Source organism: Hyla sarda, unplaced genomic scaffold (genome assembly GCF_029499605.1).
Source record: "Hyla sarda isolate aHylSar1 unplaced genomic scaffold, aHylSar1.hap1 scaffold_1095, whole genome shotgun sequence".
NCBI lineage: Eukaryota > Metazoa > Chordata > Amphibia > Anura > Hylidae > Hyla > Hyla sarda.
In genome coordinates this window covers 17,093-41,671 of record NW_026607715.1, presented here as the reverse complement: position 1 = coordinate 41,671, position 24,579 = coordinate 17,093, and the positions used below count along the sequence as shown (strand labels likewise).

Below are 24,579 nucleotides of genomic sequence, written 5' to 3'. Positions count from 1 at the left end.
AGTCCTTATTACACAATAAACATTTCCTTTTAGTATGTTTAGGTTTAGGGACAGTAACATCCTTTTCTCCCTCAAATAAAAACAAGGGAGGAAAGGATCAGAAAAACAACTGTAGATAGGCTTGGGTATAGACCACATAGCCCTCAGTACTCACGGATCCCGGATTCTGCAGCGTCTCACCCTCTGGGACTTTTGGTAGAGTAGACATCGTGGGCTCTGGAAGCTCCTTACAGCGAGCTGAATGAAGTGCAGGACGCTAGACTAAGGATCATTTAATAGAGGACCCTGTCTGCACTCCGGAAGCGATCCTGCAATTTGAATTGCCCGCCCCTAATTCTGCCGTGTCCACCAGAAGTGAGGTCAGACGCTGACCTTGTGACCGGACCCCGGCTGGAACTGACCCCACAATACCGGAATTGAGGTCAGACACCGGGCAGCAGCGCACAGCTCAGCAGGGATCGTTCTCAGGGACCAAAATGAAGCCCCTGTGCGACATTGAACACAGCACGGGAGCGGAAGAGAAGCCAGCACCCTGATCCGCTCCCCATCGCTGCAGCCCGCCTGGACACTGCAGCAGTAGGTAGAAATAACATAAAAAAGTAAAACCGTCGCGCGGGATCGTCTCCTGCACATCTCAGGTTGCCTGACCGGATCAGGACAGGGAAAAACACTGAAGGGGAGAGGAAGGGGAGGGTCTCTTAACCTCTCAGTGTTTTTCCCTGTCCAATCAGGCGGAGGCAATCTCAAAGTGCTGTCATGGAGACGACCAGAGAAACAAAAGCGTAAACAAGGAGTTTAAAGACAACAGGCATGCTCAGTAGCAGCGAGTGTGCACACCATATATCACACTCCACTTAGGGAAAAAACCTATTAAACATTATTAAGCCCTAGGATAGGGCATACGTGTCTGATCAAGGAGGGGTGCGTTTGCTCGACCCCCGCGATCTACTGCACGGGACCCTGGTTTTCCCCAAGAGAGAAGCATGTCAACCCCCCACACACACACACACAAAGTGGCAGAAGATACATCCCCCATCATGTGTCTCTATGGGAGAGTTGGAGATAGCCGAACGCTGTATCTCTGGCTGCCACTTTGTGTGGGTTCGAAACGCCTCGTCCTAAGGATGAATCATACATGGGTTTCCGTGCAGGAGATTGTGGGAGGGTCCCAGCGGTAGGACCGCCCGTGATAAGTTGTCCTGCATGAAAGCACTCCTTTAAAGAATTAAACACAATGTTGCAGCCGATGACTGAGTACAATTTGTGACTCTTCTCTTCACTTAGTGGTTACTACTCACCGGGGTGCTTACCTGTAGGAATGTCCTCCTTATACTGCTCATCACTGCTCAAATCTGTCTCTTCTCCTTCCTTTATGTCTGTACCATTAATATAGATCAGATCATTCCCTGTAGTAATGTCCTCCTTATACTGCTCATCACTGCTCAAATCTGTCTCTTCTTCTTCCTTTATGTCTGTACCATTAATATAGATCAGATCATTCCCTGTAGGAATGTGCTCCTTATACTGCTCATCACTGCTCAAATCTGTCTCTTCTTCTTCCTTTATGTATGTACCATTAATATAGATCAGATTTTTCCCTGTATTAATGACCTCCTTATACTGTTCATCAAGAGGACGGGGACACCTCTCTGGTGCTGTTCTCTTACTGGATCTGACTGTAGGGAACACATACAGAGACTGAATTCATTCTTTACATACAAATAATGAGAGGACGTGTGTATATAGTCATGTCTATTACCTGGTGATGTGAGGGGCTGCTGATCCTCCATCATGACCTGATCCTTGTACTGATCCTTGTGTCCTTCTATATACTCCCACTCCTCCATGGAGAAATAGACCGCCACGTCCTGACACCTTATAGGAACCTGACACATAATGATACAGTCATCACCCCGACCCCTCCAGTGGTGTTACTGTATAATGTCCCAGCATTCCCAGCAGTGTCACCTCTCCAGTCATCACCAGACCCCTCCATTACTGTATAATGTCCCAGCATTCCCAGCAGTGTCACCTCTCCAGTCATCACCAGACCCCTCCATTACTGTATAATGTCCCAGCAGTGTCACCTCTCCAGTCATCACCAGACCCCTCCATTACTGTATAATGTCCCAGCAGTGTCACCTCTCCAGTCATCACCAGACCCCTCCATTACTGTATAATGTCCCAGCAGTGTCACCTCTCCAGTCATCACCGGACCCCTCCATTACTGTATAATGTCCCAGCAGTGTCACCTCTCCTGTCAACACCAGACCCCTCCATTACTGTATAATGTCCCAGCAGTGTCACCTCTCCAGTCATCACCAGACCCCTCCATTACTGTATAATGTCCCAGCAGTGTCACCTCTCCAGTCATAACCAGACCCCTTCATTACTGTATAATGTCCCAGCATTCCCAGCAGTGTCACCTCTCCAGTCATCACCAGACCCCTCCATTACTGTATAATGTCCCAGCAGTGTCACCTCTCCAGTCATCACCAGACCCCTCCATTACTGTATAATGTCCCAGCAGGGTCACCTCTCCAGTCATCACCAGACCCCTCCATTACTGTATAATGTCCCAGCATTCCCACCTCTCCAGTCATCACCAGACCCCTCCATTACTGTATAATGTCCCAGCATTCCCAGCAGTGTCACCTCTCCAGTCATCACCAGACCCCTCCATTACTGTATAATGTCCCAACAGTGTCACCTCTCCAGTCATCACCAGACCCCTCCATTACTGTATAATGTCCCAGCAGTGTCACCTCTCCAGTCATCACCAGACCCCTCCATTACTGTATAATGTCCCAGCAGGGTCACCTCTCCAGTCAGCAGCTCCATCATCTTGTTGATGAGTTCTCGGATCTTCTGTTCATCCATTTCCTCATGTATCAGGGAGTGAGGTGGGGGCCCCGGGATTGGGCTCAGGGTTCTTCCCCATCCTTCGCACTCAGAGGCCCGACAGCGCCCACTAGAGGACTTCTTCACTACTGTGTAATCCTGTGTATGGAGAGACACATTAATATCACTACATACATTCCCAGAATCCCTCACCTCTCCAGTCATGTCCATCTGTTATTACATCGCTAAGAATGAGGTCATGTGACATCACTCCCAGAATCCCTCACCTCTCCCGTCATATCCATCTGTTATTACATAGATAAGAATGAGGTCATGTGACATCACTCCCAGAATACCTCACCTCTCCAGTCATATCCATCTGTTATTACATAGATAAGAATGAGGTCATGTGACATCACTCCCAGAATCCCTCACCTCTCCAGTCATATCCATCTGTTATTACATAGATAAGAATGAGGTCATGTGACATCACTCCCAGAATCCCTCACCTCTCCAGTCATATCCATCTGTTATTACATAGATAAGAATGAGGTCATGTGACATCACTCCCAGAATCCCTCACCTCTCCAGTAAGCCGGAAGAGTATCTGTAGGGTGAGGTTTATGATCCTGTCGGCCATCTTATTCCTGTCTCTCTCCATGGTTGATGGGTCATCCAGGAGAATTCTCTTATATAGAAGATATCAGCAGAGGATCCTGGATTGGAGAAACCTAAAGGGAATAAGAGAAGACGATGATAAACCGCACCAGATTCTATGGAGAAATAAAATCCATTTCCTGGAGATAATCTGGGGAAACATCTGAGGAGACATTATAGGAGTTTTCAGATTTCTCTATAAAACAAAATCCATTGTCCGAGGGCTGTAAAATAAGAGACTAGAGCGCACTCCCCTCTCCCGTCCAGTGGTGGCGCTCTGGTCCTCCAGGTCTTCTGAGGTCGCTCTCCCTGCTCTGCGGAAGACGTTGTGAATCCATTTCTCCTAATCTCTGAGGCTGCGGTGTATTCAGAACGTCTTCATCAGAGAAGGGAGAGGACAACAGAAGAAGTGGCTGATACCCGGAGAAAAGAGACTGACCAGGTGACAGGATGGGCGGGTAAGTGACCTGATACCTTCACCATCCAGACATCCCCTGGGGGGGGGGCAGTATAGGCAGGAAATCAGGAGAACAACCGCTGGTCGGCACGGCGCTCCCTAGAAAAACAACTGTACTGCGCCATGTCTAAGCCACACCCACCTACATTATTTTATTACAGAAATGGGATATAAACTTATTAGGGGAGGGGCTTCTATTACAAACCCTGAATAACGCTCTGCCATAGTGATCAGTGTTATCGGTGCTCGGCTTATACAGGCTGTGGAGGTGTCTGTATACTTAGAGCACCGATCTGAGCACAGAGCATGGTAAGGGGCCCTCCGGCCGTCATCTCAGCTGATCTAGACTCCGCCCCCAATAACTGCATTTTACTCATTTTAGATCCTGCAATCGACTTTGATCATGGAATCTAAAGGGTTAATGGTGATGAGCGTCATTAGTGGTGAGTCCTGGCTGCTTATAGCTCCTGAGCTCACCTCAAAGTCCCATATGGGGCACAGAATGTAAATATACACCGTGTCATTAAGGGTTAATAATAAACATCCCCAATAATCATGATCTGATGGTGACCGCACACACATACCTGTATCTGTAGAGGAGCCGTGTGCTTACAGGACCTGCGATGATGTCACCGTCATGTGATCAGTCACATGGAGGAGGAGGAGTCACATGATCAGGGGCTGCTGCTCTGAGAGATCTCCACACACAACACAACAGCAGTGACTGCCCCACCAGGACCTGCTCCGTATCTGCTACATGCAGGAAGTGTAAGACCTGTGATGATGTCACTATCATGTGACCAGTACATTTAAGGGGAGGGGTGGCAAAGTTTAGCAGTATAGATGTGACTGTGGCTGAAGGACCTGTGGGGAGAATCATATGACAGGAGTGGGCGGAGCTCAGCAGTGCAGGATAGACGGGATTGTGATCGAAGGACCTGTGATGATGGTCATGTGACAGCAGAGTCCCGAATATTCTGAGATGAGCCTAGAGCAGCAGACCCTGATCATGTGACTCCCCCTCCATGTGACTGATCACATGACGGTGACATCATCGCAGGTCCTATAAGCGCTCGGCTCCAGTACAGTCTGCAGGTGGAGGTATGTGTGCAGTCACATGTGGAGGCTGTTAGATGGTTTTGTACTATTAACCCCTTCAGGACCCAACAGTTTTGAGTTTTAACCCCTTAAGGACACAGTGATTTGTCATTTTTTTTGTAAATGTATTTCTTCTCACCTTCTAATAGCCATAATGCTTGTAATTTTTCTTTACAAACCCATATGAGTCTTGTTGTTGTTGTTTTTTTTCACCACCGGTTTGTACTTTGTAATGACATCACTCATTTTACCGCAAAATCTACAACAAGGGCCCAAAAAATATCATTTGTGGGGTGAAATAAAAAAAAGCAATTTTTACAATCTGGGTTCTTCTGTTTGGACGCAGTGCACATTACGGTAATAATTCTCTTTATTCTGTAGGTCCAAACGATTACAATGATAAATGATTTATATAGGTTTTATTTTAACACTTTTAAAATATAAAACAATTCTAACTTTTTGTACAATAATGAGTCTGTATCAGATTGTCCTACCTTGTCCCCTATAACTCTCTTATTATTCCGTATACGGGGATGTATGAAAGTCATTTTTTGCGCTGTGATCTGTAATTTTTATCGGAACCACTTTAGTTTTGATGAGACTCTTTGATCACTTTTTAAGAATTTTTTTCTGCTCCATGAAGTTGTATTTTTTTACGTTTACGCCATTGACCGTGCGGTTACACATAAGTTTAGATTTATTTTTGTTTACGTAATTTTATTTTAAAACTAATTGGTAAATGGGGAAGATTCAATCGTTTATTAGGGGAGGGGCTTATTCACATTAAGTTAATGTTCTTTTTCCCTTATTCCCAGTTTTTTAGTCCCTGTAGTAGACTATTACATGGAATCTATAGATTGCATACACTGATCAATGCTGTGATGCTGAGGCTGCCTGCAGGATTGAAGCGTCGTTCAGACAGCATGGAGCGAGGTTAGGGACCTCCACCCGTTCTCTCAGCTGACCAGGACCCCGCTATTTCACTGTGGGTGTCCTTATCAGCTCCACTGAGCTACCGGAAATAGATTTTTGGCATTGGTGATGTCCGGCATTAGCAATGAGTCCCAGATGTTGATAGCAGGTAGGACCTAGGGGCTGACTGTGCGTCATAGACTGGCAGCGGCCTCCCCCTCCCCTCCAAATCGTATCACTTTAATGACAGGTGTCCCTACTCTGAAAGGGGTTTCCTGCACAATAGCAGAAGATATGTCAGATTTGATGCGTCTCTTGCTCCGCAGCTGGGCCCATGGCTATACATTATATACCTCCTGCCCAGTCAGCCATGAAGGAATTAAATGGTGGTGATGCATTGCCACTTAACTTTTTTGGGGCCACACACTATACAGATAGATGCTTATTGTCCCTTCTACTCGCTGGGATAAGAGCAACCAGTCTAGCTAGGGTTAAGTGGCACACAGCACTGCCAATTCTATCCTTAGAGGCCAGACAGACATCTATATAGTCCAGGGGAGGAGAGCAGTGATACTATGAAATATCACTTAACTCCATGGGACGGGCGCTTTGGGTATAATGACCTGAACTGACAGCTGGATCATCAGACTTGCGGTCAGTTGGGGACATGTGACCATAATATAGAGGATCTGCCCCGACAAGTATTCACCTCATAATCCGAGAGCAAGAAGATAAATCATGTGCAGGAATATCCCCTCAAATGTCTCCATATAACATCCTGGAATTGTATAGAATTAAATGTTTATTCACAAGACAGGTTCCTATAAGGTGTCAGGACGTGGCGGTCTATTTCTCCATGGAGGAGTGGGAGTATGTAGAAGGACACAAGGATCAGTACAAGGATCAAGTCATGATGGAGGATCAGCAGCCCCTCACATTACCAGGTAATAGACATGACTATAGACACACGTCCTCTCATTATTTGTATGTAAAGAATGAATTCAGTCTCTGTATGTGTTCCCTACAGTCAGATCCAGTAAGAGAACAGCACCAGAGAGGTGTCCCCGTCCTCTTGATGAGCAGAATATGGAGGATAATACTACAGGGAAAGATCTGGCCTATATTAATGCTACAGACATAAAGAAAGAAGAAGAGACAGATGTTAGCAGTGATGATCAGTATAAGGAGGACATTCCTACAGAGAAAGATCTCATCTATAATAATGCTACAGACATAAAGGAAGAAGAGACAGATGTGAGCAGTGATGAGCAGCACAAGGAGGATATTCCTACAGAGAAAGATCTCATCTATAATAATGCTACAGACATAAAGGAAGAAGAAGAGACAGATGTGAGCAGTGATGAGCAGTATAAGGAGGACATTCCTACAGAGAAAGATCTGATCTATAATAATGCTACAGACATAAAGGAAGAAGAAGAGACAGATGTGATCAGTGATGAGCAGTTTAAGGAGGACATTTCTACAGGTAACCACCCAGGTAAGTAGTGAGCACTAAATACAGAGAAGGGTCACAGATTCTATTCAGTCACTGGCTACAATAATATTTGGGGGGAAGTAGTGGTGTAATTAGAATCTCTGGGACTACAGGGCAAATTTTGGAATACCCTTCCCCAATACATATCTCAGGCTGGGAACCTCCCAGATCTCTCCAGGCACAAGTGACTTCCGCTCCGTGCAGGGATTACTTTCAACCACTGCATGAAGAGGTGCCCGACATGTCTCTCTATAAATCTCTATGGGAGAGCCGGAGATATACAAACGGGATGCCAGGCAGGAAATCGCGGGGGTCTCAGCAGTCGGACCCCTAACGATCAGACATTTATCCTCCCAGGATTCTGTGGCTAGGGGATAAGTACTCATGTACTAGAGTTTTCCTTTTAACATGATAACGACCATGGACGAGTATACATGTCCAGGGGAATGCGCGTTCCCGCTCCTGGATGAGTATACACTTCCATGGTTCTCGTGGGTACTTCCCAGTGTACCCACAAGATCGCGGCAGGGACTCAGCTGTAACACACAGCTGGCACCCTGCCGCACTGCCGGGACTGAAGTAAACTTCGGTCCCAGCAGTTTAACCCTTACAGCCTGTAAGTGTTTTGACGGAGGGAGCTGTCTTTCCTGCAGCACCCCGCAGCGTGATCGCCGGGTGCTGTGTGTAATCCCCGGCAGGCGGTTCCTGCAGTTTAACCCTTACATCCGCGGTCGGAAGCAACCACGAATTGTAAGGAGTTTGACAGAGGGATGGGGCTCCCTCTGTCTCTCTCTCCTGCAGCACCCTGCAACGATCGCGGGGTGCTACTAGTTACCTGGGCAGCCGGGGGTCTTACAAGGACCCCCAGGACTGCCACGTCCTGATATGCTGCCTGCTAGTGTAAAACTGACAGGCAGCATATAACTAAGTATAAGTATTCCAAAGCATTTAAAAAAGGTGTACAAATAATATAAATAATATACGGTAAAATAAATAAAAGTGTAATAAAAAGTGTAAAAAAGAATAAGTGAAAAAAAAATGTAAAAAAAAAAGGGTAAAAAAATGAAATTTAAAATACATTTATTAAATAAATATAATGAAAAATAAAAATGCATAATGTGTAGGATTACACGGCGCACATCCCATATTACATGCTGCGGATGCCCCGGCAGTCACAATAGTGAGCTCCCTGCTGCGGCTGGGTATCTTTGTGTGTCCACTCATAGCGGTGGATTTCCCGCCGGCTGTCATGAGCAGACACACTGAGCTACCCAGCCGCAGCAGTGATCTCGCCCTTGTGACTACCGGAGGCATCCGCGGTGTGAAATACTCTGCGCTCTATGTGACCCTACACTGCGTCCCGTTCATACTGCGTTTCAGCGTTATGTTACAGGTATCCGTCAGCATCACGTCAATAATAATGATTCTGACATATACTGTAGCAGCTCCAGTCATTTCTGAATGAGACGGGTCCAGTATACATTGGATCCCTTTTCTGACATGACAGCGGACACCGATACTGCAGAAATGCCGTATGAATGGGGACGATCACCCAAACACCCAGTGATGGATATATTCACCATGAGCGGATGATTATTCCCACAACATGGCGGATATATCCATCAGGAACTATAACTGTCACAGACAGCCGCGCGTCACTGCTAGAAGACCAAGGACCAATCAGAGCGCTCCCTGGTCCAGACAATACACTTGTGGGGGTGCGGTATTGTTCTGACAGCTCCGATCCTTTGCAGGCATGGAGTGGGCTCTATAATTCATATAATGATGTCCTGATAGCCAAAGGGGGCTCCTCTCCTTCTTGGTCCTACCAGGTGGTCAGGCAACCAGATATGGCCTAAGTAGGGGTACTGCCCAGCCCGGGATGAACAACGTGAAAAAATATGGGGCGCATTTCCTACTTTTCAGAAGTGACTTACCAAAATGATGTCCCACAAATAATTTGTGGAAATGAAAGTTAATTGCTATTTATCCACTGAATTTGAAATAATTCTATCCAAACAATAAGGGCTCAACGTGCTCACTTTGAGCCAGATGTGAGCAGAGATGAGCAGTATAAGGAGGACATTCCTACAGGGTAAGATCTGATATATATTAATGCTACAGACATAATAGTAAAATTTGAAGAAGAGACAGATGTGAGTGGTGATGAGCAGTATAAGGAGGGCATTTCTACAGGGAAAGGTCTGATCTATATTAATGCTACAGACATAATAGTAAAAGTAGAAGAAGAGACAGATGTGAGTGGTGATGAGCAGTATAAGGAGGACATTCCTACAGGTAACCGCCCAGGTGAGTAGTAACCACTAAATACAGAGAAGGGTCCCAGATGCTATTCAGTCACCGGCTGCAATAATATTTTCGGGAAGTATTGGTGTAAGTAGAATCTTCGGGACTTCAGGGCAAAGACTATCCCCTCCCCACGCTATATTGACTCTATAGCAGTCGACTTGATACCATCACCACTACATAGTGACTGAATAATACCGCCATACTGTTTATGAATCACATTATATACAGACTAATATTATTCCATATAGAGACCATATAGCAGTAGATCCCAGCAGTGACTAACAGGTGACGTCTTCCTGGAGTCGTTCTCTTCCCTTTTCTACGCTGAGCGGACTCATGTTGCAGTAACTCTGCATAGATTCCATGTCTTTAATTGTCCTGGACACTTTCTTCTGCCCCAAAGACCCCGAAAAGCCTTAGTTCAGTTACCCCAGCTATGGGTCCTACCAGGGGTCAGTCAGCGACAAAGAAGCTGCAAACTTATGTCCGAACCGCTACACAAGATGGCGCTGGTACCTTCCAAAGAATCCTGAGGAGAGGTGATAAGTGTCTGATCGTTAGGGGTCCGACTGCCAGGACCCCTCGTGATCTCCTGCCCGACACCCCAGATCTATCCAGGCACAGGTTACCTCTGCTCCGTGCAGGGATTACTGTCGACCGTCGCACCAAGAGGTGCCCGACATGTCTCTCCATGAATCTCTATGGGAGAGACTGAGATACACGAACGGGACCCCGAGTGATCAAACATACATCCCCTATCCACATGATTCTGGGACTAGGGGATAAGTACTCATGGACTAGAGTTTTCCTTTAAATGGGTTCTCCGGTGCTTCAGCGGTTTTAATTTTTTTGTTCAGAACGCTCGGAGCCAGAGGCCATGATTGTGGCGTCACGGCCATGACCCTCCATTCATGTTTATGGGAGGGGGCGTGTCAGTCGAAATCACGAGGGGGCATGGTCATGACGTCACAACCACAGCTCCAGGAATCTGGAGTTTGTTTAGAACGCCCGGTGCTGCAGGAGATCCTGGGGGGCCCCAGCAGCCGGATCCCGCGATCAGATGTCTAGCAGCGGAGTAGCCCTTTAAATCCCTTCATTCTTTCCCTCTGATACGGAAATGTTTCAGTTCGGATCACCTGTGTGGGTCCAAATGGAGGTATAGGTGCGGCTGGCGAGTCGTGAGCGAAAATCATTAAAAATAAAGGTTCCCCTTTTAACTTGGTTCCAGGAAAATTTCACTAACTTTATTAGGTCATAAGTCTTTCTATACACATTAATAGACAAAAGACAAAAATGTGATACTCTCTGCGTAGACAGGATAGGGGATAGGTTATAGATCACAGGGGTCTGACTGGGACTCCCCACGATCTCCTGAACGGGGCCCTGGCCGTCTGCCGGAAGCGGCCGTTCTGACCCCCACAGGATGCCGCGGCCAATACCCCCCGTGTATCTCTATTGGATACATGGAGGGGGAGTGTCGGCCGCCGCTCCATGCAGGGGTTGGTCCGCCCCCTTCAAGCAGACTGCCAGGGCCCCGTTCAGGAGATCGCAAGGAGTCCCAAGGGTCGAACCCCCGTGATCTGTAACGTATCCCCTATCCTTTGCCTGAATTCTCTGGCTGGCATGAGGATTATAAAGGGGGCGGTTTGGATGACTGCTCCATTATAACCTGTGGGGTCAGGTGGATTGGGGGGCACGGTCATTTGGTCCCTGACTGGGCCCCATAGCAGTGATTTTCCCTGAGACTGTGTCCACATGATTGTCAAAGACGGGTGTCCCTGCTTCTTGTAAGGCAGTGGTGTCAAACTGTGGCCCTCCAGATGTAGCAAAACTTCAACTCCCGGGCATGCTGGGAGTTGAAGTTTTGCAACATCTGGAGGGTCGCAATTTGAAGACCACTGCACTAAGGGATTCCATGAGATTTACCTTTCGGGGACAGTGTGCATCCTCTAGAGGAGGTGTCCAGGCATGCTGGGAGTTGAAGTTTTGCAACAACTGGGGGGCCACAGTTTGACACCACTGTTGTATGGCTGCTCCGCTATAATAGCAACCTTCAGTTTCATTTTATTTGAAAATGAAGGGTGGATTTACAAGGTACTATTGCTTAGAAATGCAAAAATGTCCTGGGTTGTTAAGGGGTTAAAACTCAAAAATAAAATCTGTTTTATTCTTGGCAGATTCTTGTACCAGGAGATCAGAGGAGAATCTTATATCTTCAGATTATAAAGCAGATGATGATATCACACAAGATACATATGAAGAACATTCCATTATCCCAGATACACCCTCAGCCCTTCACAGCCAAGATCTGTCATCTCATCCTTATATACAGGTCCTGTCTTCTCAGTCATCACAGATTGCTACACAAAAAAAAGAGAAGCCATTTTCATGCTCAGAATGTGGGAAATGTTTTACTCAGAAATCAGACCTTGTTAAACATCAAAGAACTCACACAGGGGAGAAACCCTTTTCATGTGCTGAATGTGGGAAATGTTTTACTTATCATTCAAGTCTTGCTAAACATAAAAGATCTCACACAGGGGAGAAACCATTTTCATGTTCTAAATGTGGGAAATGTTTTACTTTTAAATCAGGTCTTGTTGCACATCAAAGAACTCACACAGGAGAGAAGCCATTTTCATGTTCAGAATGTGGGAAATGTTTTACTCTTAAATCAGACCTTGTTGTACATCAAAGAACTCACACAGGGGAGAAGCCATTTTCATGTTCAGAATGTGGGAAATGTTTTGCTCAGAAATCAGATCTTATTAAACATCAAAGAACTCATACAGGGGAGAAGCCATTTTCATGTTCAGAATGTGGGAAATGTTTTACTTTTAAATCAGGTCTTGTTGTACATCAAAGAACTCACACAGGAGAGAAGCCATTTTCATGTTCAGAATGTGGGAAATGTTTTACTTTTAAATCAAGTCTTGTTAAACATAAAAGAACTCACACTGGGGAGAAGCCATTTTCATGTGCAGAATGTGGGAAATGTTTTACTGATAAATCAAGTCTTGTTAAACATAAAAGAACTCACACTGGGGAGAAGCCATTTTCATGTTCTAAATGTGGGAAAGGTTTTGCTCAGAAATCAGATCTTATTAACCATCAAAGAACTCACACAGGGGAGAAGCCATTTTTATGTGCAGAATGTGGAAAATGTTTTACTGATAAATCAAATCTTGTTAAACATAAAAGAACTCACACAGGGGAGATGTCAATTCAGAGCAGTAAATGATGCAGATAACACATCTATATATTCACCATGTACATAGGATATCTGACATTTATACTATATCATATACTGCATTTCCAAACTTGTTACCAATTGTTAATAAAAGTTTTCTTTCTTATATGATTTATTATTCTTATATTCATCTCCGCACACTGGACTTATAATAAATGTAATATTGTCCCTGACGTTGTATATAGGGAATGTAACGTGTCAGTGTTGTCCCCGCCCCCTTCTCATTATGATTGTAGAGACTTTAATTCAAGGCATCAGACAGTCCCTGAAATTGTTTAGAGATATTGTATTTTTTCCCTAAATAATAATCCTATCTAAGCTTTATTCTTATCTGATTTCTTTTGCTCCTAATAGTAACCAAAATGCATCTTATATGAGAAGAGGAGCTGAGGGGACTTCCGGTTCCGGCGCTGCCATGGGAAGACGCGAGTAGAGGAGCTGCCACGTCTTCCGACCCCGACCGCTGATATACCGCCGGTATCATTACCCCTGGACGGCCGGTGATCGGGCCACGCAGTCACCAGCCTCTGCCCCGCTGCATGGAGTGATACCTGCTCCGCAGTCAGCAGCATTCCCCGGAACGCGCCCGCACTCCCGCAGCGACGCCCAGGAGTCCCGCCGCAACGCCACGTGGAGGAACGGCCGCTTCAGGCGCCGGCTCTCCTTCTTCACATACCGGGCATCGGGACAGAAGAAGGGACGGAACCCACCTGCCTCCTTGCCACTCTCCGCCTCTCCTGCAGCGACTCCTCAGGTCAGCAACATGCCCCATGAGGCGTCCTCCTCTCCCCTCCTCACTGACTTTGCCTGCCCTGCATTGCCTGTAATGGCGGAGGGGAGCACCCATGCCTCTGCCTCCTCTCAGCTGCCTAGCACCACGGGGTCCTCTTCTGCCCTTTCCCCAGATGGACTGTCGCAGACCATGTCCCCACCTGAGCCCCTAATGGGTCAACCACCTTTTTTTGATTTCAAATCTCTGGTGGCTCAGGTCATGGCCCAAATAGTCCCTGACTTACAGAAAACCTTGGAGGCTACCTTGCAGGCATCCTTTGACAAACTCCGGTCTGAACTGTTGCATACCACTACTCTGGTCACAGACGTCAAAAGTGATGTACAGGTCCTAGAAAAAAGCCATGCTGATCTTTCTGCCTATGTCTCTGATCTCCAACATGAAAATGCTAGCCACGGGGCTAAACTGGACGATTTAGAGAACCGGTCTAGGCGCAACAACCTACGTATTGTTGGACTCTCTGAACAAGTTATGACCTGCACTATATTTGTGAGGTGGAGTTGCCGGAAGCTTTGGGGCTGGATCACTACTGCCAGGTGGAGAGGACCCATAGAATTGAACCGGGACCGCACCCTGACGGTTCGCGGCCCCCACAACAGAGCAGGACTGACCGTCCACGCCAGGTGATATTCAAACTGTTGGATTACAATGACCGACAGTCTATCCTACAAGCTTTTCGTAGGCGCTCTGCGCCGCTGAGGGTCTGTGACTGCCAGATCTTAATATTTGAGGACTTTTTGGCCCCAGTGGCGAAGCACAGAAGGGCCTTCAGTGGTGTCTGCTCTGACCTGTTTCGGCGCAAGACCAAGTTCCAGCTTCAGTATCCGGCCGTCTTGCGAGTTTTTCACGGTGATGGGACTTCTTCGATTTTTAACAGCCCCGCTGCCACTGAGGCGGCTATGAACAGTCCGGCTAGCTCCAGGCACCGTAGACGGTCCGGTAGCCGCTCCCCAGACAGGCCACAGACATCGGCTCCACGCCAACCCGGTACCCCGAGAGGGACTCAATGATACTGCTCTCCCCGCATGGATGTGGCACAGGGGGTGGCTCTTTTCATACAGTTTGACTATTCCTGAGGAGGGCTCACTCGACTTGATTTGCTATCATCTGCATTGTGTGCTTTTGGACTGCTGCAGTTTCTAGCTGGGGGACTCAAAGAGGACTGATCTATTAGGATCTGCTTAGTCTTTTGTGGGATGTTTACTGTTATGCAGTAGATGTTAGACTATACTTCCAGGGGTGGTTACTCGGTTCTAGTTTTAGTTTTCATTTGGCCGGGAGATTGCTCTCTTAAGGGTGTCGAAATACACATAGTGTGAATATAGTTCTTTATTGCCTCTCTCTTACCCGTACATAGTAGTTGCCACGTTTATCTGACTCAATCTACTGCCTACTAAGTAATCCGTTCTGAGTGTGTGTGTTCTGAGTGAGTGTGTCCCCCTTTTTCTCCTTTGTACTCCTTTTGCTCTGATCTTTCTACCCTCCTAACGCTCTAGTACCCCATCTACCCTACCTCTCTTTTCTCCCCCCCCCCTTTTTTTCTTTTTTTTTCCTCTCATTTCAGCCATGCATATTGTATCCTGGAACGTCAAAGGTCTATGCTCCCCTAACAAACGGACGCAGATCCTCCATCATCTCAAAAGACTTTGTCCCGATGTGGTGTTGCTACAGGAAACTCATCTGGCATCCGAAGATTTGATCCGCATGTCTAAACTATGGGTAGGTGAAGTCATTGGGTGGTAAGGCAGGAGCGATCATTCTACTCCATAAATCCTTTGGGGGGGAGGTGGTGAGCTGTGAGGTAGACCAGGAGGGCCGTTGGGTGTGGATTAATTTGCGCTATGAGGGCTGTGATTTTAACATATACAATTATTATGCACCTAATGGAGACAATAAATTGTTCTTCCAATCATTGGAGGCAAAGCTTCTGGCAGATCCCTTACAGTGTAGAATAGTGGGTGGAGAAATGAATGCCGTTGCAGTTATGGGGGAGGATCATAAGGGGGGAATGGCTGACCGCACGGTCTCCCGCACTAGTGATAGAATCTTTTCTTCTTTTCTTGACACCACTGGCCTGATTGACCCCTGGCGCTTGTCGCATCCGGACAGCAGAGATTTTACACATTACTCACATAGTCACTCTTCTTGGTCTCGCATTGATTATGTACTGATATCCTCCCATCTCATGCCCACGGTAGTGGAGACAGACATACATTGACATGGTCATCTCTGACTATTCCCCAATATCTCTTTCCCTGATTCTTTCCCCAAGGGAGGAGAATTTCAATGGCGCTTTTCTCTAAAGGCATGGCGGATGGATTTCTCTTGGGGCAACAGTGCCCATGTATCGGTCTTGCGAGGAAGGTTGTTGGCTTATATGTCCACGGTAAGGAAGAAATCCCTCCACCATTTCCAGGAGGCTAGCAAGGCTTTGCGCGTGGCATACACCACTTACCTGACACGTCCTCCTGCGGCAGCTTGCCAGGCGTGTAAGGAGGCGAAGACTACCTTCGACCTGTGGTCGGAGCGTAAATGTTTGGCTGCGTACTCCAGATTCAGGGCGGAGCTATTCCGTTTTGGTAACAAGTCAGGTCACCTCCTTGCTCGCCTGGCCAAGGGACGTAGACCCCACCAACCCTTCACTTCTTTGAGGGATGACGCGGGAACTGTACATACTGACCCCAGGTCGATCAACAACATTTTTCGCCAGTATTACATGTCCCTGTTCTCCTCCTCCCCAGCGGACATGATTGCTGGTAAGACGTTCCTAAATTCCATCGGGTTACCCACCATCTCCCCTGATCACAGGAAAGTGTTGAACGCTGACTTTACGGAGGATGAAGTCCGTCGCACTATTAAAAACCTGCACAACGCCAAAGCTCCAGGACCAGATGGGTTCCCGGGCGAATTTTATAAATTGCTGGTGGACCAGGTCACGCCTCCTCTTACGTCTTACTTCAATCATCTCCTCCACTCGGGTTCCCTGCCGTTACACTCTAATGTGGCCACCATCAAATTGCTGCTGAAACCAGGCAAAGACCCTCTTTTACCGCAATCATACAGACCAATCTCCCTAATCAACCAGGACCTTAAACTAGCTTGTAAGATCTTGGCCGACTGCCTTAGCTTATCTCTTTCCACCCTTATTGGTCCCTCTCAGGTGGGTTTTGTGCGCCACCGCTCAGCGGTTATGTCAGGATTCGGCAGGCTGGTGGTGGATCCTCTGTGTCAGTGAGGGATTGGCGTGGACCGTACCGGAGGACCGGTTCTAAGTTGCTACTGGTTTTTACCAGAGCCCGCCTCAAAGCTGGATGGTCTTGCTGCGGCGGTAGCTACCAGGTCATGTCCTCCAGTAGCGGCTCAACCTCACTGACTGCTGAGACAGGCGTAGTACAAAAGGAGAAGGCAGGAGCGTGGTCGGACGTAGCAGAGGTCTGGGCAGGCGACAAGGGTTCACAGACGAGAGGACAATAGCAACAGGTTAGGCAACGGGCAAGGCAAAATACAACAGTAAGGAACGCTTTCAAAATGGCACTAGGCACAAAGATCCGGCAAGGGCAGGAAGGGGATGAACACTTAAATAGGCAGGGACACAGTGGGGAATCAGGAACCAGCGCATCAATTATTGGTGCGCTGGCCCTTTAAATTTACCATAGACGGCGCGCGCGCGCCCTGGGGAGCGGGGCCGCGTGAGCCGGGATGACGAGGATGGAGCAGCGCGTCAGAGCGCAGGTAAGAAGGAGGAGGGCGCGGCGTGTGAGCGGTGGCCAATAGGACAATAGGACCCGTGCTCCCGGTCAGTGTTTCTGACCGGGAGACGCCGGGGACCGGGGGGCAACAGAAGCAGGCAGCGGGCACTCCGATCCAGAGGCGGGGACCGGAGTGCTCGCTGTAACAGTACCCCCCCCCCCTTAGGTCTCCCCCTCTTCTTGGTACCAAGAAGCAGCCCTCCCAATCAACCAAAAAAATATCTTTTCCCCCGGGAGATCTTAGAAGCTAGAATTTCTTTGACCGTGAAGATGTCAGAGGTACCAGCGACAGGGGTGGGAGAAAGAAGTTTGGGAGAGAAGCTGTTAAAGATAGCGGGTTTAAGGAGGGAGACATGGAAAGAGTTATGGATTCGAAGGGAGGGAGGAAGATGCAGCTGCTAGGAAACCTGATTAATGCGGCTTTTGACCTTGAAGGGACCCAAGAAACGAGGGCCCAGCTTGTAACTTGGTACCTTGAATCTGACGTACTTTGAAAAAAGCCACACCTTGTCCCCAGGACGGAATTCTGGAGGAGGTCTGCGACTCTTATCGGCCTGGATCTTCATACGGGTCGAAGCCTTGAGGAGAGCTGTGTGGGTCTCTTGCCAAATGGAAGAGAAGTCTTGAAGAAGATCCTCGACAGCAGGTACAGAAGAGGAAGCAGTGGTTAGAGGCAGAGGTGGCAGGGGATGACGACCATACACCACAAAAAATGGAGATTTGTTGGAGGCGGAGGATGGCTTTAAATGATAAGAGAACTCTGCCCACGGGAGTAGATTCGACCAATCGTCATGATGGGAAGACACAAAATGGCGGAGATAGTCTTCCAGGATTTGGTTGATTTGCTCCACTGGACCATTGGACTGTGGATGGTACGAGGAGGAAAAGTCCAATTTGACTCCGAGTTGACTACAGAGAGCCCTCCAGAATTTGGAAACAAACTGCACTCCACGGTCCGAGACGATGTGTCTGGTAAGACCGTGGAGGCGGAAGATGTGAAGAAAAAACTGTTTGGCTAGTTCAGGCATGGACGGGAGATCAGGCAGGGGCACAAAATGAGCCATCTTCGAGAACCGGTCCACCACAACCCAAATGACTGTCATGCCACGTGAGGAGGGAAGATCAGTAATAAAGTCCATGGCTATGTGAGACCAGGGGGTCTCAGGCACAGGAAGGGGCAGAAGAAGGCCCACTGGTCTCTGACGAGGAACCTTGTCACGAGCACAGACCACGCAGGATTGAACGAATTCGGTGACGTCTCTCGCCAGAGAGGGCCACCAGTACCTTTGAGAAATTAGATGAAGAGTCTTCTTGAATCCTGGAAGTACCGGCAAAAAGGGAAGCGTGACCCCACTTGAGAATCTGTAACTGTTTACGAGGAGGTATGTAGATCTTGCCAGGAGGTAGTAGGCGCAAGTCCGTGGGAGCCACAGAGATGAGACGTCCAGGTGGGATAATGTGTTGGGGAGTAGGTAAGTCGCCCACAACGTCAGAAGAGCGAGAAAGGGCATCAGCCCTAATGTTCTTGGCAGCAGGACGGAAATGAATCTCAAAGTTGAAGCGGGCGAAGAACAGGGACCAACGGGCTTGACGGGGGTTCAGTCTCTGGGCAGACTGGAGGTAGGCTAAGTTCTTATGGTCCGTGAAAATCTTCACTGGTTGAGGGGCACCCTCAAGAAGATGTCTCCATTCCTCTAGGGCCAATTTTATAGCCAACAGTTCTCTGTCCCATATGGAGTAGTTCCTTTCAGTGGAGGAAAAAGTTTGAGAAAAGAAGCCACAGGTTATGGTCTACCCCTGGACGACTTCTGGGTCAGCACAGCTCCGGCTCCCACCGAGGATGCGTCCACCTTAAGAAAGAATGGTTTGGAGGGGTCAGGCCTAGACAGAACCGGAGCAGAAGCAAAGGCGGATTTCAGGGACTGGAAGGCCTCTTCAGCCTCAAGAGGCCAGGTCTTGGGATTAGCTCCTTTTCTGGTTAATGCCACTATGGGAGCAACCAGGGTAGAATAATGTGGAATAAATTGCCTGTAGTAATTGGCAAAACCCAAGTATCTTTGTATGGCCCGGAGTCCAGAGGGGCGTGGCCAATCCAGAACTGAGGAAAGCTTGGCAGGATCAATTTGCAGTCCCTGAGCAGAGATGATGTACCCGAGAAATGGCAAGTAGGAACGTTCAAAGAGACATTTTTCGATCTTGACATATAGGCGGTTTCTCCTAAGACGAGTGAGGACTTGACGAACATGACCCCGGTGCTGGTCCAGGTTTGAGGAGAATATAAGGATATCATCCAAATATACCACCACGCAGGTATAAAGCAAGTCCCGGAAGATATCATTAACAAATTCCTGGAAGACAGCATGGGCATTACAGAGGCCGAAAGGCATAACCAGATACTCGAAGTGTCCATCTCTAGTGTTAAAGGCGGTCTTCCATTCATCTCCTTCTCGGATGCGGATCAAGTTATAAGCCCCACGAAGATCTAATTTGGTAAAGATCTTAGCCCCTCTGAGACGATCAAACAGTTATGGGATCAGGGGCAGAGGATAGTGGTTCTTGATGGTGATCTTGTTAAGTCCTCTGTAGTCTATGCAGGGGCGGAGAGAACCGTCTTTTTTAGAGACAAAGAAAAAACCTGCTCTGGCAGGGGAGGAAGACTTCCTAATAAACCCTCTTTGAAGGTTTTCTCGTACATAGTCAGACATGGCTTGATTCTCAGGAGGAGAGAGAGGGTAGATTATGCCCCGAGGTGGAGAAGAACCAGGTAGCAGGTCAATAGGACAGTCATAAGGCCTGTGAGGTGGAAGAGTCTCTGCTTGTTTCTTACAGAAGACATCCGCAAAACCGTGGTAAGACTTGGGAAGACCTGGTGGTGGAAGTACAGGCGGGTCCCGTTTAATAGGAGCAGGCTTGAGACATTGGTCAGAGCAGGAGGAACCCCAATGTAGAATCTCCCCAGTGGTCCAATTAAGGACTGGACAATGGCGTTGCAACAACGGAAGACCCAGCAGAAGCTCTGAGGAACAAAAAGGAAGGACAAAAAACTCCAAAGCCTCTGTATGAAATATCCCAATGACCATCCACAGAGGCTGGGTACGGTATTGAACCGTGGCAGAAAGTCTCTCACCATTTACCGTAGAGATGAGGAACGGTTTAGGCAGACGTACTATGGGAATTCAGTACTTCTCGACCAAGGAGGCGTGGATAAAATTGCCAGTAGAACCGGAGTCCAAGAAGGCGGCAGCCGTGAAGGAGGACTTGGACGATAGGAACAACTGCACTGATAAGATGAGTCGCGGAGAGGAAGAATCCCCACCCATCAACGCCTCTCCCAAGAGGACAGTCTCTCAGGAAGTGCTTGGTACTGGCGCAGTACAGACATAGATTCTCGTCTCTACGACGGCTTCGTTCTTGTGGGGTCAGACGAGACCGGTCCACCTGCATGGCTTCCACGGCGGGAGGCCCAGGAACAGGTTGAGGTGGACGTAAAGAAACGGGAGCCAGATGAGGAAAATGTCTTGGACGAGTCTTTTCTTTCTCCTGGAGGAGTTCCTCTTGTCTTTCAGAAAAACGTTTAACAATCCTGGTGGCCAGCAAAATGAGGTCACAGAGGGTAGAGGGCAGCTCTCGAGTTGCAAGGACATCCTTAATATCACAAGTCCTTTCTTGAAAGTAGCGCAGAGGGCTTCGTTGTTCCAATTTAGTTCTGAGGCGAGTGTGCGAAACTGTATAGCATAGTCCCCCACTGAGGAACCTCCTTGGGTCAAGTTCAGAATGGCAGTCTCTGCGGAGGTAACCCGGGCGGGTTCCTCAAAAATGCTACGGAATTCCCGGCAGAAGTTCTGTACAGAGGTGGTGGCAGGATCAGCGCAGTCCCAAAGTGGTGTAGCCCAGGCCAGGGCCCTCCCGGTAAGCAGACTAAGGATGAAGGCAACCTTGGCTCGCTCAGTAGGAAACTGATCTGAGAGTAGCTCGAGATGAAGGGAGCACTGAGACAGGAACCCTCGGCACTGCTTGGGGTCTCCGTCGTATTTGTCCGTCCAGGACAAACGGATTCTGGATCCGGAAGCAACTGCAGGAGGAGATGAAGCGGCAGATGCAGACGGAGGTGCTGGCTGTTGCTGAGACGGCAGAAGCTGCTGAAACATAGTTGTTAGCTGAGCCAGCTGTTGACCTTGCTGGGCGACAATGGTGGTGAGGTCCGCCAGGCTAGGCAATGGAACGTCAGCGGGATCCATGGCCGGATCTTACTGTCAGGATTCGTCAGGCTGGTGGTGGATCCTCTGTGTCAGTGAGGGATTGGCGAGGACAGGTTCTAAGTTGCTACTGGTTTTCACCAGAGCCCGCCGCAAAGCAGGATGGTCTTGCTGCGGCGGTAGCAACCAGGTCGTGTCCTCCAGTAGCGGCTCAACCTCACTGACTGCTGAGACAGGCGTAGTACAAAAGGAGAAGGCAGGAGCGTTGTCGGATGTAGCAGAGGTCAGGGCAGGCGACAAGGGTTCACATACGAGAGGACAATAGCAACGGGTTAGGCAACGGGCAAGGCAAAATACAACAGTAAGGAACGCTTTCAATATGGCACTAGGCACAAAGATCTGGCAAGGGCAGAAAGAGGATGAACACTTAAATAGGCAGGGACACAGTGGGGAATCAGGAACCAGCACATCAATTATTGGTGCGCTGGCCCTTTAAATTTACCATAGACGGCGCGCGCGCGCCCTGGGGAGCGGGGCCGCGCGAGCCGGGATGCCGAGGACGGAGCAGCAGCGTGCCGGAGCACAGGTAAGAAGGAGGAGGGCGTGGCGCAGGGGCAACAGAAGCAGGCAGCGGGCGCTCTGATCCGAAGGCGGGGACTGGAGCGCTCGCTGTAACAGGTCACAAACATTCGCAAGGTTCTTGCTGTCCTTGACAGGATGCAACACCGTCCTGAGCCTGGTGAACGTCCGTTATTGTTAGCGTTGGATGCCGAGAAGGCCTTTGATAATGTGAGATGGGACTGGCTCGGGATGGTGCTGGACAGAATGGGCATCACAGGATATTTCAGAACGTTTTTGAGTGGCCTATATTCATCCCCCAAGGCTAGAATCCACACCTCGGGCATTCTCTCCTTCCCGTTCACACTATTTAAAGGTACTCAGCAGGGCTGCCTCCTCTCCCCTCTTTTGTTTAACAGATCACTTGAACCTTTAGCCCGCACTCGAGAACTCCAACATATTTAGGGGCATTAATATCTTCCGCAGGACGGTTAAGCTAACCCTCTTCGCGGACGATGCCCTCATTTTCCTTGCTGAACCAGGGTCTCACTATAGGCCCCTGATGGATACTTTGACCCACTTTGGGACTTTCTCGAGTTACAAAATTAACCCCCTGAAAAGCGAAATCCTCCCATTGGGACCGCCGCACTCACCCTCCTTTTGGGAGTCCCTGGGGATACCAAGGAACCTAATCAAATCTCACATCACTTATCTGGGCATTAAAATAGGCAAACTTCCCTCATAACTGTATACGCTGAATTACCCCCCTCTCCTCAAACTAATTAGGGAGGAACTTGACCGATGGAAACATTTGCCAATCTCATTCCTGGGGAAGTGTCACTTGGTCAAAATGATCAGTTTCCCGAGGCTTTTGTACCCCCTACAGACATTACCTATATTGTTAAAGCATAAAGACATTAACTCTCTTAAATCTGCTTTTACACGCTTTATCTGGGCGGGCAAGCAACCGCGCATTGCCTTGCAAAAGTTAATGCTGTCTCGAGCTGATGGGGGAGTAGGTTTCCCTAACCTACATGGTTATAACCTCTCCTGTCTTTTCAGACATGTTCTTGATTGGATTTACGAATCCAGCTTCCATTTTAATTATTCCTTGGAGGCCGATTTTGCGGCTCCATGGAATCTGAGCTCCTGTCTATACACCCGCACTTCGGCGCTACCCGCCACATAAAGCGCTCATTACTGATCAGAGATACTGTTTTGACGTGGAAAGCTATTCGTAAGGCCTACAATCTTAGTTTTCTGCTGTCCGGACGTCTCAACCTCTGGGGTCACCCGGAGTTTCCTGCGGGCAGGGAAAGCAGTTTATTTGAGTTGTGGCATCAGAAAGGACTTACTGTAGCAAAACAAATGATGCAGGTGAAGGAATGGAGGTGGCTTTCTCCTGATGAACTTCTTACATCCTTCTCGCTGCCCTCTATTCACTTTCTTCAGGTCTCCCAACTTTTGTCATTTTGTACCTGAAGATTACGCAATCCTGCCCCGGAGGTTTCCCCCTCCTCCTTTGAGGACCTGATAGGCCCGCAACACAAAAAAGATTTCGATCTCCACGCTATATAAATGCTTCAATGATCGCCTCCTAAAGGTGTCTAAACATACCCTATTTACCAAATGGGAATCCGTTCTTCAGGATTCGGATATCCGTGAACGTATATTGGAAGGTTGGGGTAATGCGAGATCTAAGGTCATCAATGAGAGGTGGAGGGAAACCTTTTTTAAACTGATGCACTATGGCTACTTGGGATTTAATCTTCCGGCCGCACCGGCGTTCCCTGACAGACTAACCTCATGTCCCAAATGTGGCGTTTTTGGCACAGATTTTTACCATGGTATTTGGGACTGTCCAAAAACGCGAACGTTTTGGGAAGACGTTGAAGGATACATTTCCAGGCATTGGACCGTCCGCATCCCTTTCACGTCCCAGGCTCTTCTGTTTCAATCTGTCGACTCCTCTGTTATCCCCTTAAGGACGCAGGGTTTTTCTGTTTTTGCATTTTCATTTTTTCCTCATCACCTTCTAAAAATCATAACACTTTTAATTTTGCACATAAAATTCCATATGATGGCTTATCTTTTGCGCAACCAATTCTACTTTGTAATGACATTAGTCATTTTACCAAAATATCCACGGCAAAGCGGAAAAAAAATTAATTGTGCAACAAAATTGAAGAAAAAATGCCATTTTGTAACTTTTGGGGGCTTACGTTTCTACACAGTACATTTTTCAGTAAAAATGACACCTTCTCTT

The 24,579-nt window shown here is 48.0% G+C and overlaps 3 protein-coding genes across 5 annotated transcripts in view; 1 reads left to right on the top strand and 2 right to left on the bottom strand.

The window, feature by feature from the left end:
* The window catches only part of LOC130300710 (zinc finger protein 271-like), a 47,662-nt gene that overhangs the window by 8,928 nt on the left and 14,155 nt on the right, over nt 1-24,579 (bottom strand). The window lies entirely within an intron of this gene.
* On the bottom strand, nt 945-5,319 carry LOC130300708 (gastrula zinc finger protein XlCGF53.1-like). Its single transcript, XM_056551570.1, has 5 exons — nt 4,540-5,319; nt 3,425-3,572; nt 2,821-3,000; nt 1,760-1,886; nt 945-1,676 (listed from the first exon to the last, which is right to left on the bottom strand). The coding sequence occupies exons 2-5, from the start codon at nt 3,500-3,502 to the stop codon at nt 1,291-1,293; spliced, it is 771 nt and encodes a 256-aa protein (XP_056407545.1). The 5' UTR covers nt 3,503-3,572; nt 4,540-5,319; the 3' UTR covers nt 945-1,290.
* LOC130300707 (oocyte zinc finger protein XlCOF22-like) lies at nt 5,029-13,082 on the top strand. 3 transcript variants are annotated; one of them, XM_056551568.1, is made up of 4 exons: nt 5,029-5,056; nt 6,779-6,909; nt 6,993-7,463; nt 11,948-13,082. In XM_056551568.1, exons 2-4 carry the CDS (start codon nt 6,822-6,824, stop codon nt 13,009-13,011), a joined length of 1,623 nt encoding a protein of 540 aa, XP_056407543.1. In that variant the 5' UTR covers nt 5,029-5,056; nt 6,779-6,821; the 3' UTR covers nt 13,012-13,082. The 3 variants fall into 3 exon arrangements, with proteins under 3 accessions (XP_056407543.1, XP_056407544.1, XP_056407542.1); XM_056551569.1 differs by having other exon boundaries at nt 5,032-5,056; nt 6,783-6,909; XM_056551567.1 differs by lacking the exon at nt 5,029-5,056 and having other exon boundaries at nt 5,959-6,909.